This window comes from Saccopteryx bilineata, chromosome 9 (genome assembly GCF_036850765.1).
Source record: "Saccopteryx bilineata isolate mSacBil1 chromosome 9, mSacBil1_pri_phased_curated, whole genome shotgun sequence".
Classification (NCBI taxonomy): Eukaryota; Metazoa; Chordata; class Mammalia; order Chiroptera; family Emballonuridae; genus Saccopteryx; species Saccopteryx bilineata.
Window position 1 is genome coordinate 5378770 of NC_089498.1, and position 19323 is coordinate 5398092.

Consider the following 19323-nt stretch of genomic DNA (forward strand, 5'->3'; position numbering starts at 1 on the left):
GAAGGTGTGAGGTTCCCCTTGGAAGGTCGCTGCCCTGGCACCCGTGGGCCTCCCTCCCTGTCTTGGGCCAGGGGGTGCAGAGGCTGTGACGCGGTCCGGCAGCCAGCACAGTGCAGGTCCCCAACTTCCCTTCCAGCCCTGAAGGGGATGTCCGGCTCCCTGTTTATAACCTCTGAGGAAGAAGAAGTTGTCTCAATGTTAAGATCTATGCAAGGCCTCCCAAGCAACTTGATTTGACCCTGCACAAGGGACAAACCTGTCCTGGAATATGTTAGGGTGACATCCTTTCTCTAGGCCAGAGTAGCAAGAAACACATAGATAGCTGGTTGGAAACTGAGCAGTGACCTCTATCTCTTACGTAGGGACTGTGGTCCCAAGTTTATAAATAGGATGTGATAACATATGTCGTATAGAATTAATATGTGTCTCATATAGAATATACAGTGGTACCTTGAGATACGAACGGCCCAACATAAATTTTTTTTTTTTTTTAAGATACGAGCTGTGACTTGGGTCTGTATTTTTGTTCAAGATCCAAGCAAAATTCTGAGATATGAGTCGTGATTTGGGAAGCTGCCGCTAGTGGGCGCGTTGGCGCACGGGTCCAATATCGGCAATTTGATAATACGAGTTGACTGACTGACGAGCTCCGTTACAGAACGAGTTAAATTCGTATCTCGGTACCACAGTATGGTATAAGCAGGAATATTTCATGAGGAAAGAGATGGCACACTCAAATGAGGTGATTTGAAGAGAGTTTAATAAAGGGAATGTTTCTGAACTTGGGCAGGTGTCAGGAGGAGGCAGAAAGGGGTGGGTGCCGGGCCCTGGGCCGAGCCACAGCGGGGCACGGGTTGGGGACAGGGTGGCGGACTTCTCCAGGCCTGTGGGGCAGAGGAGGAGGAGTTATTACCTGGGAGGAAGGTGTGGAGAGCTGATGGCAGCTGGGGTTGCGGCCACCTGGAAAGGTGACAGCTAGGGAACACACCCTGAACCTCACTCCCTACCTTTGCCTTAACTCCACAGGGAGCCAAGCGGGGTGCCTGCTGGCGTTGCCCCTGGGAAGCGGCTCTCCGGGCCCAAGAGCCGGGCAGAGAAGTGGGAAGTGCTTCTGGCCCGGTACACAGAAGTGGCCAGTGTGGGCCCCTGTTTCCCGTGGAAGGAGGGATCCCGACGTTTTACTCAGGAATTTCTAGACTAGTCTGTGGGAGCTGTGACCTGAGAGCAATAGGAATGTGCATTTTTCTGGCACCCAATTCTTAGAGGGGGCCTTGAACCCCAAGAGGTCAGGACCCACAGGTCTGGGTGATCCCTCACAGAGCCATCCCTAAACTGAATGAACCCTCTCTCCTTGGTGAGGAAAGCCCACATGGCCCCCACCGAGCTCAGAAGCATGGGAGGGAGGCTTGGGGTCTGTCTCTGGTTTTGGAGGCAGCTGAGGCTGGCTTGGTACTTGTCCTGTGGCTTAGACTCCCGAGGCAGGAGGGCGTGTGGCCGTGCAGGTCTCAGGCTTGCCCCCAGTGGTTCCCGTTCCCTAAGTCTGGGGTGGGGGCCCAGGAAACTCTAGTTTAAACAAACACCCCTAGTGATGCTGATACAAGTGGTCCAGAGGCCACGCTGTGGACACCACTGGCCGGTGGGAACCAGCTGATGTTCTGTTAGCAAGGCACGTCCTTGACCACGCCCAACTGCCCAACTGCCCCTACCCTAGACTCATAGGGTTAGAATCGCCAGCTCTGTGGGGGAGGGGAGCAACCACAAGGTTGCCTTGTGGGCATTTCCTGTGTGTGTGAGAGAGGAGGGAGAGACAGAGGGAGAGAGAGACAGAGACGGAGAGAGAGCCTCTTCTCCCACAGCCCCACACGCCTCTTTCCCAGTTGAAGTGTTTCCACGCCAACCGAAACCCTCAGCGTCCAGGAAACCTATACGCAAAGTGCCCTTGCGTGGGTCCCTTCAGACCCTGCCTCTGACTCGTGGGGGTGCCTTCCAAAGTGTTCTTGACGGCGACCCACGGTGAGAAAGGGCGCGAAAGACGGAAACCAAAGCTTCACAACACGGCTTTCCCTTTTGTAGCTGAACACACTCCGCTTTCTTCCTCTGTTCTTTCTCCATCAGAAGTAAAAAATGCTGCTCGTGACCTTCAGAGTTGAGTGCACGACCCGCCCGTGGGTCGTGCCCGGCGGTCTGGATGTCCTTGCTCCTTCCGCCCCGGAGAAGAGAGCGAGGCCGAGCGGTGTGCAGGTGGGGGCTGGGCTCGGGAGCCAGACCGCCCCGGACCAGGCCCTCTCGGTGCTGTGCGGCCGTGGCCGAGGCCCTTTCCGTGTCTGGGCCTGGTTCCTTCTCTCTGCCGCCTTCACGGGCTCGTGGGGATAAAGTGCTGGTACTCCTCGGCCATGCCTAGGACAGCCCCAGCGTGTCACAGCCCCGTATGTGCGGGCGGTCATGATTACGGGCAGTTTCCCCGTGTCCCTTGTCTCCTTAAACCCGCACGAGGACTAGCTCTTAGCGAACAGCTAGTGAGTGGCCGCTCAGGATCCGAACCTCCCCCTGGGATTCCAGAGCCTGCGCTGTTACCCTGGAGCTCAGGGCCTCCCGTTCACCTGAAGAATCACACACACACAGATGTCAACGTTCACAGATCCCAGGCCCCGCCCCGCCCCACCCCAGCTGCATTGCCAGCTCCGGCTTTGGGGGGGGCGTCTGTATTGCAGGGGTGCTTTCAGAACTTATGGTGGTCAGGTGAGCTTGGGAAACACTGAGCCGAGAGGCATGTCAGGGAGCCTCCCAGGCAGGGTGTGGCCTGCAGGAGGGATGTCACTGGGGTGAAGGGCTGGACAGCAGGGCCTCACTAACCACAGCCCGCATGCTGGGTTTCCGAAGTATCGGCCACTCTCGTCTAACTGGTCTACCGCCTGCTCAGCCAGCTGGCGGTGCCGCCGCTGCCCCTGGGGAAGCCCGTTGATTCCTCTGCACCTTTGCTGTGCACCAGTTCCCTCCCATACCGGAACCTTCTGTGAGGCTGCTCTGATGACCACGTCCCTTTCACGGAGCCGGAAAGGGTGCCCCGATTATATCCGTGACTGCCCGAGGAGTCCAGCGATCTTTAGCAGGAGCTCTGGGTCCCCAGTTCCCGAGCCGTCCCCCGCATAGTGCGTGGCCAGGGGTGGGGGGGGACATGCCCCTTCTCTGGGGACTCCATCTTGGTGGCATTTCCCAGAAGCAGAGATGCTGGCATTCTGGGGATGACAGAAAGTCTCTTTTGAGGTTTCGTTCACTTATTTTTTTTTTTCCCTTCCAGGAGCTCTGTTTTCAAAAATATTCATTTGGTGTTTTTTTTTTTGTTTTTTTTTTTTTAGCCTGCGCGATAATAATATCTCAGACCGAGGCCTCTGCAAGCTCGTCGAACACGCCCTTCGCTGCGAGGAGCTGCAGAAGTTGGCGTGAGTCGGGCGGGGCTGTGGACACCGGCCCCGTGTCCCCAGCGTCAGCACAGCCCATATCCCGGGGAGCGGCGGGGGGCCGGGACAGGCCGGGCAGGCGTCTGCACGACTGACGGGTGCAGGGTGACCCCTGTCCTGAGCGAGGGGCTGCCCTGGGCGTGGGCGGTGGGCCGGGACAGGCCGGGCAGGCGTCTGCACGGCTGACGGGTGCAGGGTGACCCCTGTCCTGAGCGAGGGGCTGCCCTGGGCGTGGGTGGTGGGCCGGGACAGGCCGGGCAGGCGTCTACACGGCTGACGGGTGCAGGGTGACCCCTGTCCTGAGCGAGGGGCTGCCCTGGGCGTGGGCGGTGGGCCGGGACAGGCCGGGCAGGCGTCTGCATGGCCGACGGGTGCAAGGTGACCCCTGTCCTGAGCGAGGGGCTGCCCTGGGCGTGGGTGGTGGGCCAGGACAGGCCGGGCAGGCGTCTGCATGGCCGACGGGTGCAGGGTGACCCCTGTCCTGAGCGAGGGGCTGCCCTGGGCGGTGGGCTGGGACAGGCCGGGCAGGCGTCTGCACGGCTGACGGGTGCAGGGCGACCCCTGTCCTGAGCGAGGGGCTGCCCTGGGCGTGGGCGGTGGGCCGGGACAGGCCAGGCAGGCGTCTGCACGACTGACGGGTGCAGGGTGACCCCTGTCCTGAGCGAGGGGCTGCCCTGGGCGTGGGCGGTGGGCCGGGACAGGCCGGGCAGGCGTCTGCACGACTGACGGGTGCAGGGCGACCCCTGTCCTGAGCGAGGGGCTGCCCTGGGCGTGGGCGGTGGGCCGGGACAGGCCGGGCAGGCGTCTGCACGGCTGACGGGTGCAGGGCGACCCCTGTCCTGAGCGAGGGGCTGCCCTGGGCGTGGGCGGTGGGCCGGGACAGGCCGGGCAGGCGTCTGCGTGGCCGACGGGTGCAGGGTGACCCCTGTCCTGAGCGAGGGGCTGCCCTGGGCGGTGGGCTGGGACAGGCCGGGCAGGTGTCTGCATGGCCGACGGGTGCAGGGTGACCCCTGTCCTGAGCGAGGGGCTGCCCTGGGCGTGGGCGGTGGGCCGGGACAGGCCAGGCAGGCGTCTGCATGGCCGACGGGTGCAGAGTGACCCCTGTCCTAAGCGAGGGGCTGCCCTGGGCGGGGGGCCGGGACAGGCCGGGCAGGCGTCTGCATGGCCGACGGGTGCAGAGTGACCCCTGTCCTGAGCGAGGGGCTGCCCTGGGCGGGGGGCCGGGACAGGCCGGGCAGGCGTCTGCATGGCCGACGGGTGCAGGGTGACCCCTGTCCTGAGCGAGGGGCTGCCCTGGGCGGGGGGCCGGGACAGGCCGGGCAGGCGTCTGCATGGCCGACGGGTGCAGGGTGACCCCTGTCCTGAGCGAGGGGCTGCCCTGGGCGGGGGGCCGGGACAGGCCGGGCAGGCGTCTGCATGGCCGACGGGTGCAGGGTGACCCCTGTCCTGAGCGAGGGGCTGCCCTGGGCGGGGGGCCGGGACAGGCCGGGCAGGCGTCTGCATGGCCGACGGGTGCAGGGTGACCCCTGTCCTGAGCGAGGGGCTGCCCTGGGCGGTGGGCTGGGACAGGCAGGGCAGGCGTCTGCACGGCTGACGGGTGCAGGGTGACCCCTGTCCTGAGCGAGGGGCTGCCCTGGGCGTGGGCAGTGGGCCGGGACAGGCCGGGCAGGCGTCTGCATGGCCGACGGGTGCAGGGTGACCCCTGTCCTGAGCGAGGGGCTGCCCTGGGCGTGGGCGGTGGGCCGGGACAGGCCGGGCAGGCGTCTGCATGGCCGACGGGTGCAGGGTGACCCCTGTCCTGAGCGAGGGGCTGCCCTGGGCGTGGGCCGGGACAGGCCGGGCAGGCGTCTGCATGGCCGACGGGTGCAGGGTGACCCCTGTCCTGAGCGAGGGGCTGCCCTGGGCGGGGGGCCGGGACAGGCCGGGCAGGCGTCTGCATGGCCGACGGGTGCAGGGTGACCCCTGTCCTGAGCGAGGGGCTGCCCTGGGCGTGGGTGGTGGGCCGGGACAGGCCGGGCAGGCGTCTGCATGGCTGACGGGTGCAGAGTGACCCCTGTCCTGAGCGAGGGGCTGCCCTGGGCGTGGGCGGTGGGCCGGGACAGGCCGGGCAGGCGTCTGCACGGCTGACGGGTGCAGGGTGACCCCTGTCCTGAGCGAGGGGCTGCCCTGGGCGGGGGGCCGGGACAGGCCGGGCAGGCGTCTGCATGGCCGACGGGTGCAGGGTGACCCCTGTCCTGAGCGAGGGGCTGCCCTGGGCGGGGGGCCGGGACAGGCCGGGCAGGCGTCTGCATGGCCGACGGGTGCAGGGTGACCCCTGTCCTGAGCGAGGGGCTGCCCTGGGCGGGGGGCCGGGACAGGCCGGGCAGGCGTCTGCACGGCTGACGGGTGCAGGGCGACCCCTGTCCTGAGCGAGGGGCTGCCCTGGGCGGGGGGCCGGGACAGGCCGGGCAGGTGTCTGCATGGCCGACGGGTGCAGGGTGACCCCTGTCCTGAGCGAGGGGCTGCCCTGGGCGTGGGCAGTGGGCCGGGACAGGCCGGGCAGGCGTCTGCATGGCCGACGGGTGCAGGGTGACCCCTGTCCTGAGCGAGGGGCTGCCCTGGGCGTGGGTGGTGGGCCGGGACAGGCCGGGCAGGCGTCTGCATGGCCGACGGGTGCAGGGCGACCCCTGTCCTGAGCGAGGGGCTGCCCTGGGCGGGGGGCCGGGACAGGCCGGGCAGGCGTCTGCATGGCCGACGGGTGCAGGGCGACCCCTGTCCTGAGCGAGGGGCTGCCCTGGGCGGGGGGCCGGGACAGGCCGGGCAGGCGTCTGCATGGCCGACGGGTGCAGGGCGACCCCTGTCCTGAGCGAGGGGCTGCCCTGGGCGGGGGGCCGGGACAGGCCGGGCAGGCGTCTGCATGGCCGACGGGTGCAGGGCGACCCCTGTCCTGAGCGAGGGGCTGCCCGGGGCGGGGGGCCGGGACAGGCCGGGCAGGCGTCTGCATGGCCGACGGGTGCAGGGCGACCCCTGTCCTGAGCGAGGGGCTGCCCTGGGCGGGGGGCCGGGACAGGCCGGGCAGGCGTCTGCACGGCTGACGGGTGCAGGGTGACCCCTGTCCTGAGCGAGGGGCTGCCCTGGGCGGGGGGCCGGGACAGGCCGGGCAGGCGTCTGCATGGCCGACGGGTGCAGGGTGACCCCTGTCCTGAGCGAGGGGCTGCCCTGGGCGTGGCGGTCGCTCTCCGCGGTGCCTTGTCTCCACGTGTCTCTCTCCAAACTTCCCAGTTTATTCAACAATAAGCTGACCGACGGCTGTGCAAAGGCCCTGGCCACGCTCCTGGGGAGCCGGCAGAACTTCCTGGCGCTGAGGTGAGCCTCGGCAGCCCTGCTCCTCGGTGTTTCCCCCTCACGCCCCTCGGGGCGGTCTGGCCTCGGCCCTGGCCCGGTCCGTGCTGGGCGCGTGACCTGGCTGAAGACAGAGGCCGGGTCCCCTTCGGAACAGGGATTTGCTGGCGCTGTGACCTCCCTGGCGAACTCTGGACTCGGCTGTGTGAGGGCCTTCTGTCCGGGACCTCTAAGGCCCAGGCTGAAGAGGGTTCCCGGGCCCTTTCCCCGCCCCGCGTCTTAGAGTGTCACAAGCTCTCTGGGTTTCCGAGGTCCCTGCCGTATGCAGAGTGCGTGCTCGGGGGAGGCAGGCCGCAGTCACATGTCATCACGCTGTGGCTGCCAGTTGCCAGAAAGCCCCCGGAAGGCCTCCCACGGGTGGGCGAGGGCCAGGTCTGCGCTCCCATCCGGGAGGTCTTCGTGGGTGCTGCCCCCATCCTCCTGGGCTCCACTGGTCTCTCCCGTCTGACAGCCCCTACTGCCCCTCCGACGGTCCCAGCGCGGCCTGGCTTCTTTCTCTCTGGGCTCGTCCTACCGCCCGGACGGACGGCCCGTGGGAGAAGGCGAAGTGAAGAATTGCTTCTCTCGGTTCTTCCTACCCGCAGGGCAGGGTCTGGGGACCGGAGCTGCCAGGGGTGGGGTTCGCTTCTGCTGCCCTCTCCGTGCCCCTTGTTCACAGACCTGAGCTTGACGGGGCCGACCTGGGTGGGGTCCTCACCCCAGGGACGGCTGTGGGTCACAGACGGGGCTGGGCTCAGAGGCGGAGACCTGGGCGTCTGGCTGGTAGAGCCTTGTAGTTGAGAGCCAGACAGACCAAGGTTTGAACCCATGATCCCTGCAATCTGAATTTTATTAGCTGCGTGACCTCGGGTCAGTCCTCTGGGTGTGCCTCTGTGTCCCTTTCTGTAAGGCAGAGATGGTAATAACAGCTACCTTCTCGGCGGCTGTGACGATCAGGGAAGCTAATATCCACCTGCACCGTAGAGTAGGCGCTTTCTGTAGAGTGAGCGAAAGGTTTCCGGAAGTCCCGGGAGTTCTGGCGGGCCCCTCCCTGTCAGTAGGTCCAGTCTTCCGAGCAGGGAGTCAATGTGCAACCGATGTATCTATGGGGGGGGGCGCCTAGGAGGGGGAATAGGGAGTGGTGGGGAGGCCGGGAGAGCCATCAGGTGCAACGCGGGCCTGAGCCCAGCGAGGGAGGGAGGGAGGGAGGGAGGGATGGGGGGATGACACATCTCAGAAGTCAGGCCAGTTCTCAGCATGGAAGGCTGCTGGGGGTCCTCCAGGGAAGTCTGCCTGCAGGGCAGGGGTTGTCTCCGGTCTCCCAGTCACTGGCTGGGAGCAGGCGTGGACAGCTGGCCTTGGTGCTGAGCTGATGCTGACTTTCCCAGCCCAGAGCTGGGGCCCTTAGTCACACAGCCTGAGGGGCTCCTGTCCTATAGGATCGTGGTGAGTCAGAGTGGCTTAAAGCGTATGCAAGTTCTTCCAAACAAACGAAAGCGCGCTCCTATTCCAGGGAGCCTGGGTTAGTGGGCAGGAGTTCTGGGGGCCTCTCTGAAGGGTTCAGATTTCAGTGAGATCCTCTCCCCTAGCCCCCCACCTACCGCCAGAAGGCTCAGCAGGGGCCCCTCCTCTCTCCCAGCACTAGGCTCTTGGGAAGCAGGTAGCTGCCACTTGCAGCCTGCAGGGGCACAGGCCTGGGCAGCCCGGTGGCTGAGACGGAGGACAGGCTGTGACGGCGTGTCACCCTCGCTCCCCTGGGACACCAGCTTCCAGGCCCTCTGCCTAAAGCAGCTCTGGCCAGTACCTGTCATCCTACTTTGCAGAACAGCCTCTCCCGCCCCTCCCTTCCCTTTGCTGGTGGGAGGTGTTGCTATTGTGCGAGCTCCCCCCCCCCCCCCCACAGCGCGCACGCAGGAGGAGGGCTGGCTTCTGCGTGTCCCCCCCCCCAGGTTTTTCTGTCTAGGCCGCGTCTTCCCCAGCAGACCCCTGCATGCCTGGTCCCCGTGTCCTGCTGGTCTCAGCCTCCTCTGTCCTTCTCTTCCAGGTTGGGGAACAACCACATCACGGCCGAGGGAGCCCAGGTGCTGGCCCAGGGGCTCAGGGCCAACACCTCCCTGCAGTTCCTGGGGTAGGTCGGAACCTGGGGCTCGGGGCCGCGTGGCGGGGTTTGGGGCAGATGGAACTCCAGAGGCAGAAGGCCTCCGGTGGGGAGGACCACGAGGCAGGGAGACAGTGGGCGGGCCTCGGCTGCCTGGTGCCTGCTTTCTACTTGATAAACAGGAAGTTCAGGATGTCAGGGTGGGGGGAGGGCAGTGCCCATGAGGTGGCATCTTTGTCAGTGTGCATTGGGACCACTGGGAGCTTCCGAAGGCGGCCGTGGCCTGGACCCCACCCCAGACGAATGACTCGAGCTGTCTAGAGGCAGGGCCCAGCAATCAGTAATGCTCAAAAGCCCCCCAGAGGAGGTGCAGCCCGGGTGGGGCCTGAGGCCACGGAGAGACAAGAAGGAGGGGGAGGCCAGAGTCTAGCCCAGGATGGAGGTGCTTCCCTGGGTTCCTCAGAGCCCTTGCTCGCTGGAGGGCATGCCAGGCCTGCGGGGGAGGCGAGGGGGGTCCGACACAGGCCCCCGGGGGCCCCAGCGTGGAGCTTCCTGGGTGCCAGGCAGAGCGAAGTCCCTCAGCATTGCTCCGTGCGATCCCTGCAGCCCCTCGCCTGTCCTGTCTTGCCCTGGTGTGCCCGAGGGTCCATTGGACAGGAGCGGGAGGGGATGGTGGCTTAGAACCCAAGTCAGCAGGAAGACAGAATAACCTCAGGGCCCAGGTGACCTCACAGGCAGGCATATTGCCCCCAGGTGCAGTTGAAGCCACCAGTGAGACTGTTGCTGAGGACACCGGCACCTCTCCCAAGCGGCGTTAGTAACTCAGAGTCTAGCACGAGGGGCTGAGATCACATCTGGCACCTCTGGGGTGGTTACCTTTCAACACACATTTATGGAGGCCCCGTTTGGGCCAGGCACTGTGCTAAAACCCCTCACACCGTCCTCTGATACAAACCGTTCTGTAACTTGCATTTCTTTTTCCTCAACCATATATCACAGGCATCTTTTCATCTTGTGTGACCTCGTTTCAAAGAATAGCTACTTAGTATTCCGCTGGTGGGGCGTCGTAGTCTGTTCCACTGGTCTCGTGTGGGTGCACATTGAGGTTTTTTGCTATTATGGTGCCCTCTTCCTGGGCACAGGGTGGCGTGGGCACACAGCCAGAGCTCAGCAGATACTTTACCAGATAAATGGAAGTGCCGTGAGCATCCTAGTTCAGCTGTCTTGGCTCACATGTGCACACACGTGTCCAGGCTGGCTTCCCAGGTGTCGGGTGGCTGAGTCACAAGGGACGAGCTGTGCTGCATCTTGCAAAAGGGGTGTTTCGAAATGACAGCGGGTCTGATGGCCGAGTAGGGGAAGGAGTTGCACACTGTGAAGAAGAAACCGGGGATGTTAAGGAGCCAAGAGCTAAAGAGATAGTTCTGGGTAATCTCAGAGGGTAGGTAAGAACTTGTGGGCACAGTTACCAGGAAGCAGATCTGACCTAAATGTCAAGAAAAATGTCCCAGCCATGTGACTTGCCTTTGGGAATGAGTTCCCTATCTCTGAGGTTGTGTGCGGGGGTGCAAGGGGGGGTAGCGGGGGGGGGGGTTCTATTGTTGTGTCAGTTTGATGTAAAGCCGCTGAAAAATCTGGGTGAAGTTTGGCCATCCCTCCAAAAAGAGGGAGGCAGGCCCACTCTGCTGGGACCTTGGAGCCCCGCTGGCACCTTTCTGGGCTTGGGTGGGGGGGTCTTGCCCCGTGGCTGGGGCCATGGAGAGGAAGGATATTACGGAGCATGTCTAGAGCACACAGCGGGTTCTCACTGGCACTATGCTGACTCTGTTGTCTTTTCAGGTTCTGGGGCAACAAGGTGGGTGACAAGGGGGCCCAGGCCTTGGCGGAAGCCTTGGGTGGCCACCAGAGCTTGCGGTGGCTCAGGTAAGCTTCAGCATCTGTCCTGTACATGTTACGGGTACCAGCGTGAGGAGGGAGGAAGGACCTTGGGCCAGTTTTGAAGGTCTTTGAACTTCACCCCCTCCCCCCACCATGGTAGACAGTGGTGTGAGAAAGAAAGACCATTGGATTTGAAGTCAGGACACTTGGGTCTTTCTCGGTGACACTGAAGGTGTCCCTTCTCCTCTCAAGGGTCTTGATTCCCTATCTTTACATTGAAGATCTTGGGATCACATAGATTTTTATCTGAAGGACCAACTCTAATCCAGGCGTAGTGTTGCCCACTCTACCAGGCTGGGAAAGACTCTAAGGCTGCTGTGGGCTGGATGCAAAAGAGCATGGTCATCAGTTATTGATGTCTGAAATGGAGTGGACGAGGAGGTGGGGCCGTGCGTGCCACGGACTCTTACCCTTCGCTGCTTAGCTCGTCCCTGAGGCCCCTCCCTGCTCTGACACGTTTTTGTTCCTTGACCACACCCAGCCTGGTGGGGAACAGTATTGGCAGCGTGGGTGCCCGGGCCTTGGCCCTGATGTTGGAAAAGAACGTGGCCCTGGAAGAACTCTGGTGAGTGTGGGGGAGCAGTTGTGTGAAGGAGACAAAGGCGTGCGATTGCGTGCTTGTGTGTTTGCGTTTGTCTTTCAGCGTGCTGGGTGAATGAAGCTGACAGAGACTGGCAGAGAGGTGCTTGCTCGTTTTATTTAATTGTACTTCTGGGTGTGTTAGTTGACTGCCTCCAGGTGACCTAATGGTTGAGAGCACAGATTCCGGAATCAGGTGGTCTGAGCTTCCGGGCCCGGCCGTGATCTTAGGCAAGTTCAGTAACAACCCTCTGCATCTTAGGTTTCTTCCAACGGTAGAACACTTTTGTAAGAATTAAACGAGGTCAGTCATGCCTGCGAAGAGCCTAACAGGTATAAGTGCTTCAGAAGTGTTCATCTGTAGTGACAGTGGCAGTACTATTGTTGCTGCTGCCATGGCTACTGCAGTTCAAACAATGGCGGTTCCGCCGGTCATCTCAGAGAAGGGGAGTGCCTCGGCGCACTGCCCGGGTAGAGCCAGGGCCGCCTCGGAAGGTGCTGTGGAGTCTGGGGGACGTGAAGAGGTGAACCGTGAACCGTACTCTCATGACTGACCTGAAACGGATCCCAGGTGTTCTGTCCTTTAGACGTCAGCCTTCTAGTCTTCTCACCATGCGTCTGGGTAGTTTCGGGTTACATCGGGGAGGGGCGGGGGATGAGTTGTTGATTTATCCAGAAAGCAGAAGGGTGCCGACACCTCTGAGCGCTGTCACAAAACGGATACTGCCGTGGCCTTGGCTGCTGTCAGGGCTCACTGGCTCCTCCGACAGACCAGTGAGTCTGTCCTGATTGGCTCTCACCACTTGGGATTCCTCGTTAGAGGAAGCGCCTCACCGTGAGTGCCTCAGTTACGACTCCTGGAAGTCACAAGTGAGGAGAAACTTGCACCTACGGAGGCTTAGACCAGGAACGGGTTTATTTTTCCATGCACGGGCCTTCCAGGTGTAGGCAGCATGGGGCCCGTATGGCGGTTCCATGAGCCCAATGGGGGGCGCAGTCTGGACTCCTCCCTGTTCCGTCTCATCCTCAGTCTGTGGCTGCGCCCTCAGGGTGGGTAGCCTCATGATCACAAGAGGGCTGCAGCACCTCCGGCCCTCTTTGTTTATCCCAGGATTCAGTCTGTATGGCCAGGAAGGACACAAGGCACAGGCCTGCTGGGTCTCTCCCCTTTCAACAGCGTTTCCCTGAAGCCCGTCTGTCAATGCCCCCTTGCGTGTCCATGGCCCTGTGGCTGTCTCTCGGTCAACCCTGGCTGCAGTGAAGAGTGGGAAGTGTTGTTTTTGGTCGGTTTGGTTGGTTTAGCAAGCACGTGGCTGCCCTGAATGAAACAAGGCTCCCATTAATAAGAAAGAAAGAAAGAGAGAGAGAAAGAGAGAGAGAGAGAGAAGGGAGGGAGGGAGGGAGGGAGGGAGGGAGGGAGGGAGGGAAAATGGATATTGCATCCCTGGGACATTAGGGAGCACCTTACGGTTTGGAGAGTTTGGACATATTCTCTCTTACAAAGATGTCCCTGGAATAAAGACTCCCACCCTGCCTTATCTGTTCTTACTTTATTTGTATGTGTTTATTCTCGGATGTTGGATTTTCTAAATAAGGGACACGGCTTGTCTTTATTGACCGCACCTTCCATGATCAGTGTTACCCTGTCACCTGAGTCTTCCCTCTCCTTCTTCCCAGCCTGGAGGAGAACCGTCTCCAGGACGAAGGGGTGTGCTCCCTCGCCGAAGGACTTAAGAGAAATTCAAGTTTGAAAGTCCTCAAGTAAGGAGCGCGCCCGCGGGAGCCGGGGACAGCAGCGGAGGGGGGCGGGAGCGCAGTGGCCGTCGCAGGCTTGGGTTGGCGCTCCCCGAGGCTGGCGCCACCCCCGCCACGGTGCTGAAGGGCGCCAGGGCCTCACCAGATGGCTCCTTTTGCCAGAGGAGGGTGGCATTTTCCCTGGCAAATATGGCTCAAGGGAAGCAGCTGGCTTCCGAGACAGGCAGACAGCTGCCTCTGGAGAGCGTTGGGTCCGCCACCAGCCTGCTCAGCGCCCTGCCAGTGCCCGTGTCTGTCGCTCCGAGGGGCCACGCTGCTGCCAAGTGTGTGGGGCAAACGCTTCCGCTCCTCATCATCACATGGGCGCACGTGGGCTGGGGGCCTGGGGGAAGCCAGGGTGTGTCTGAGCCGGACCCGGGCTTTGCACCCTGTGGGGGCCTCTGGCAGTACCTGCTTTATTATCGACCAGGTGTGGACGTGGTGAGCCTGTGCTGTCCCGTGGCCACAGACGTACCCAGGTGTGGACGTGGTGAGCCTGTGCTGTCCCGTGGCCACAGACGTACCCAGTCGACCCCGCGGGATGCCAGGCGAGGGCAGCAGGCATTGTCCCGTGCTGCTGTGGCGAGAGGGTTATAATTCAGCAGCCCCGACCTGTATCACCCTTCACTGTTTCCCCCATGAGAAGATGCCTCCGTCTTTCTTTTAACTAAACTGCCCAGCATTTGGTTAAAAGACAAGTGCGGGTCTGGGCCCGGCGGCCGGCGTTTGGACCCAGCCCCACCATTACGGGCTGTGGCTCCACGGACGAGTGACCCGGTTGTCTCCAGTGCAAATGGGGGAACACTCGGACCCCCCTCGTTGGGTTGTGAGCACGAGATGGTGCCGGTGATGAGCTGGCACAGGGTAGGAGCGCCCCCCAGTTGGCATGGCCTAGGGGTCAGCTTCGGAGCCGCTCCTGCAGTTGTAGAGGGGGCAGGAGGCAGGCAGTGGAGATGACAGAGAAAGTTGAGCTAGGAGCAGAGGGACATTGTGGGGACCCTGCGGCTCTCCCCTTGCCGTCCCTGACCTCTGCTATTCCCCTTCCCCACTCCCAACCTCACGCCTCCTCACGCCCTGAGGCCCCCCGAGTCCCCCCTCCCCCCATGAAACGTCACTGTTCATTGATCTCCTTCCATCAGTTAAGTATGGTGCCAGGAAGTTTAGAACTAACCATTCTCTGTTTAATGCGTGCACTGGGGAAGTGGGCACTCTCAGTCCATCTTAGAGATGAGGCGATCGGAAAGGAAGTGGTCTGAGTTGGATTTGGACCCAGGAAATCTGGCACTAAAATGCAGTACTTAACAACCAGGCCAGAGCACATTCCTAAGAGAGGAGCTGCTAATCAGATAAAAGAATACAGTGAATGGAAGAGGGAGGGGGCCTCCCCTTTTAGGCATTGAGCCTTTGTTGATGAGCTCATTCGGAACACAGCAGGAGAGGGACATGTCCAGGGGGCAGGTGGCTTCAACAGGACAGCCAACACCCAAAGCCTCTAATTGGTCAGCCCAAGAGGACAACCAAGCATCCTTGAAGCTCACCATTGCACCTTCCTCTCTAGGCTGTCTAACAACGGAGTCACCTACCTTGGGGCAGAAGTCCTCCTGCAGGCCCTCGAAAAGAATGACACCATCCTGGAAGTCTGGTAAGGGCCCTGGGCAGACCTCCCTCTCTCTCTCCCCTCTCTCTCTCTTTCTCTCTCTCTCTCCCCTCTCTGAGCCTCAGTCTTCCAATCTGTAAAACGGGGCAAGGGGAGGGAGAAGCGTGAGGATTTCTAAGGTCCCATTTGGCTCAGAATTTGAGCGGCATTCTACATGTGACGGGTGTAGTGTTTTGTCTGCGAATGATGTCTTCACGTCTCTGAGCAGAGACCAATTCTTTTATTATTGTTAAATCACAAGTATTCATTCGAAACAGCTCCTGTTCTAGGCCGTGGTGAGGGAACGGGAAGGAGAGTCACAGAGGAAAGAGCTCAGCTCCTGCCCGCCCGGGCATCACCTCTGCCTTCCGAGGTCAAGGCCGTGTGTCCGACCCCGTGTGGCTCCGGGTGGACGTAGTGCAGGGCAGGACCTTTGCAAATACACGAGTCAGATTCTTTCACGTATTCGAACAAGCGCTGGAGTCACAACCTCATATCTTCTCTTCCGTGGCTGTGTCATGGTCACTCAGCTGAGGGGTGGAAAGGCTCCCCCTGGTTTAACACATTTCACATGAGTGTCACTATGTGCGTTTCAGTCTCTGAGCTAGAAACCAATACGGATGCTCCTCAACTTCCGACGGGGTTATGTTCCGATAAACCCATCAGGAGCTGAAAAACATCATTCAGTCAAAAACACACTGACTACGCCTAACCTATTGAGTATCATTGCTCAGCCTGGCCTATGTACCCAGGACCCTTACATTAGCCTCCGGTGGGGCAAAGTCTTCTCACTGCCCCGCATCACGGGAGAGCATCGCACCACCGTCACTAGCCCGGGAAACATGAAAATTCAGAGTGTGGTTTCCCCTGAAAGCATATTGCTTTTGCACCATCATGACATTGAAGAATCAGGTCAATCTGTTGTTAAGCTGGGACCTCTCTGTATTTTAAAACAAGGAGGTTCCGCCTGACCAGGCGGTGGCACAGTGGATAGAGCGTCGGACTGGGATGCGGAAGACCCAGGTTCGAGACCTCAGGTCACCAGCTTGAGTGCGGGCTCATCTGGTTTGAGCAAAAGCCCACCAGCTTGGACCCAAGGTTGCTGGTTCCAGCAAGGGGTTACTTGGTCTGCTGAAGGCCCGCGGTCAAGGCACATATGAGAAAGCAATCAATGAACAACTAAGGTGTTGCAATGCGCAATGAAAAACTAATGATTGATGCTTCTCATCTCTCTCCATTCCTGTCTGTCTGTCCCTGTCTATCCCTCTCTCTGACTCACTCTCTGTCTCTGTAAAAAATAAGTAAAAAACAAAAAACAAACAAAAAAAAAGAAGAAGGAGGTTCCGCCATCAAAACCAACACGTCAGGGTTTTCCCAAGACAGGCCGGCCACTCGGGACCCCCACTGCACGTGCCGGTACCGAAGCAGAGGAGAGGAGGGGCTGACCCCACTCTGCCGGGCCGGCTGGCCCTGGCTGGTGGCGCACCGGCCCGACCTGCTGTCCGGGGCCAGCACCTTGGGCTGTTTGTTCATGACCTGCCCCGTCCCGGGGAGCTTGTCCCCCTTGCGTTCAGTATGCAGACATGTCCCTCCCTCGCACTGTGTAATAAGGCAGCGGCAACGGTAGATATCAAATGGTGAAGTTAAAAATAAAGACTTCTAAAATCTGCCCTGTGATGGAGAGATCGCCTCTCCAGTGTGACTGGGCAAGCCCTGCACCCTGGGGGCTCCTCGGGGCCAAGGCACAGTGCGGGGATTCTTTTTCAATCGTTGCACAGCCCTAAGGAATGTCACAGTCTGTGTCTGCGAGGAGCAAGCCAGCGTCAGGTTATTTGAAGGGCTCTGATGTTATTTGCTTCCTGTTGGCGGCACTGGGGGAAGGGGAGGCATGTAGACATGCTCACTGCATTCTGGACAGACGCTGCTCTTGCCTTAAAAAGAGGGGCCGGCCTTGGGCAGTCTGGGCCCAGTGTGGGCTCTCCGAGCTTTGGGGAGTCTGGGCCCAGTGTGGGCTCTCTGAGCAGAGTCTCCGAGCCTTGGGGAGTCTGGGTCCAGTGTGGGCTCTCTGAGCAGAGTCTCCGAGCCTTGGGCAGTCTGGGCCCAGTGTGGGCTCTCCGAGCTTTGGGGAGTCTGGGCCCAGTGTGGGCTCTCTGAGCAGAGTCTCCGAGCCTTGGGGAGTCTGGGCCCAGTGTGGGCTCTCTGAGCAGAGTCTCCGAGCCTTGGGCAGTCTGGGCCCAGTGTGGGCTCTCTGAGCAGAGTCTCCGAGCCTTGGGCAGTCTGGGCCCAGTGTGGGCTCTCCGAGCTTTGGGGAGTCTGGGCCCAGTGTGGGCTCTCTGAGCAGAGTCTCCGAGCCTTGGGGAGTCTGGGCCCAGTGTGGGCTCTCTGAGCAGAGTCTCCGAGCCTTGGGGAGTCTGGGTCCAGTGTGGGCTCTCTGAGCAGAGTCTCCGAGCCTTGGGGAGTCTGGGTCCAGTGTGGGCTCTCTGAGCAGAGTCTCCGAGCCTTGGGGAGTCTGGGTCCAGTGTGGGCTTTCTGAGCAGAGTCTTCCAGCCGCCCTGGCAGACACATGGGTGAAACCAGCTGACTTACTTCCCAGGGACTGGTGGGAGTGCTGCTGGACTGCTGGACCAGAGGGGCAGCCACCTGGGCGTTGCTTTAGAAAGTGCGGCTTCCGTTGGAAAGCGATGCTGTGGGTCTGTCGTCGTGCCAACCCCTCTTTGCTTTATCCTCTTAAGGCTCCGAGGAAACACTTTCTTGCCCGAGGAAATGGAGGAGCTCAGCCACAGGGACTCCAGGCTCCTGCTCTGATGTCTCCGGGCCAAGGTTCATCCCGGTTTGTGTGGGCGCAGGCCATGGGGCTGGAGACCGGCAGCTGGGTGGCGTCGGGCACAGACGGAGGGTTCTGACAGAGCCCTGTCTGCCCAGGGCCACTCAGGTGTTCTGGCCGAGAAGCAGCACCGGTGACCTTCCGAGTGGACGCTGTTCTGGCCCTCAGGTGACCTCACGATCCCATCCACGGCCCATAGGAAAGGAGCAGCCCTCTGCATTGTGGGGCCGGCCTCCAGCTGATGAGACGTGTCTGTGGGCCCAGGCAAGCTACTGCGTGCCTATCGGCGTTAGAGACCCGGACCCCATGGGCAGCCCCTTTTCCTGCCTCTCACAACGGGGAGCGGTGTTCCGGAAGCAACTTTCTGCCGGGTCTTGTGGATCAACCGTCCAGGCTGCTCCCCACGTCTGGTTCCTCCCTCACCCTGGACCCTGCACGTGGCGTTTCCTCTGTGGTCGAGGATGGCAAATACCAGGGTCCTCAGCTTTGATATTTCCTGTCCCTCCCAGGATGGGAGGGGCTACCGTGGACCCTGCTCTCCTTTCTGGTCCTTAAGACAGGAGTGGGCGGGGACGTAGGACAGCCATTGAGTCCCTACGATCGTCTAGCTTTGCAAGAAGAAGGTGTCCACACTACAGCTGGTATCACACGTGGACTTTTACTTCCTGTGGATTCAGTGGTGCTGCCGTCAAGCCTTTGGAATCAGCCCCCCCATCCGAGTGCAGCTTTGAGAAGTCAGTCTGTGCCTGGACTTTGAATGCCCTACTGGGCGCCCGGTGGATGCCTGTGCACTGATCTGGGATGGCAGACTTCCGGAATATATCCCCAAGAGGCGGTTCTGGTTGACTTGTGCCAGGATCTCTTAGGGTATAAAGTTGTGGGCCAAAACTTTATAGGGGCAAAATCAGAGGCCCTTCCTTTTGTAAAAAGCAAATGTGTTTTTTTTTTCCTGGATTTCTTAGAAGGACACATGTCATAGAAGCCCTTGTAAATGTCAGGTGTCGTACAAGTGTTACTATTTTACGCTTTGCCATTTGTGAAAACTGGTTAATATTTATAAGCCACATTATTTTATTCTTTCAAGTTTATATTTTTATAAATAATAATAATAATAATAATAATTTAAAAAATGACCTGGAATTTTATGCTCTAAATCAGGGGGAGTCAACCTTTTTATACCTACCGCCCACTTTTGTATCTCTGTTAGTAGTAAAATTTTCTAATCGCCCACCGGTTCCACAGTAATGGTGATTTATAAAGTAGGGAAGTAACTTTATAAAATTTATAAAGCAGAGTTACAGCAAGTTAAAGCATATAATAATAATTATAAATACTTACCAACTACTTTATGTCGGATTTTCGCTAAGTTTGGCTGAATAAATCTTTATAAAACAACTTACTATAGTTAAACCTATCTTTTTATTTATACTTTGGTTGCTTCGCAACCGCCCACCATGAAAGCTGGAACGCCCACTAGTGGGCGGTAGGGACCAGGTTGACTATCACTGCTCTAAATCGTCACAGAAGAGAAAATGATGGAGTCACTCAGCTTGTCTTTGTGGTGACCAAACCTTTTTTAATGTTCCTGCAACTTGTCAAATACTAAAGCACCTTCTTCTACTTGGAAGTGGGAAAA

The 19323-nt window shown here is 60.0% G+C and overlaps 1 protein-coding gene across 6 annotated transcripts in view; it reads left to right on the forward strand.

Annotated features, from left to right (window-relative positions):
* Positions 1 to 19082, forward strand: part of NOD2 (nucleotide binding oligomerization domain containing 2) — a 36696-nt gene extending 17614 nt beyond the window's left edge. For 4 of the 6 annotated variants that reach the window (XM_066243480.1, XM_066243481.1, XM_066243477.1 and 1 more), the window contains exons 5-12: positions 3357 to 3440; positions 6720 to 6803; positions 8863 to 8946; positions 10756 to 10839; positions 11336 to 11419; positions 13111 to 13194; positions 14786 to 14869; positions 17596 to 19082. In XM_066243480.1, coding sequence (XP_066099577.1) covers positions 3357 to 3440; positions 6720 to 6803; positions 8863 to 8946; positions 10756 to 10839; positions 11336 to 11419; positions 13111 to 13194; positions 14786 to 14869; positions 17596 to 17668 — 661 coding nt within the window. In that variant the 3' untranslated portion in view covers positions 17669 to 19082. The remainder of the gene's footprint in view (positions 1 to 3356; positions 3441 to 6719; positions 6804 to 8862; positions 8947 to 10755; positions 10840 to 11335; positions 11420 to 13110; positions 13195 to 14785; positions 14870 to 17595) is intronic. The other 2 variants (XM_066243478.1, XM_066243479.1) reach the window with 2 other exon arrangements.
* The last annotated feature ends 241 nt before the right edge of the window (positions 19083 to 19323 follow it).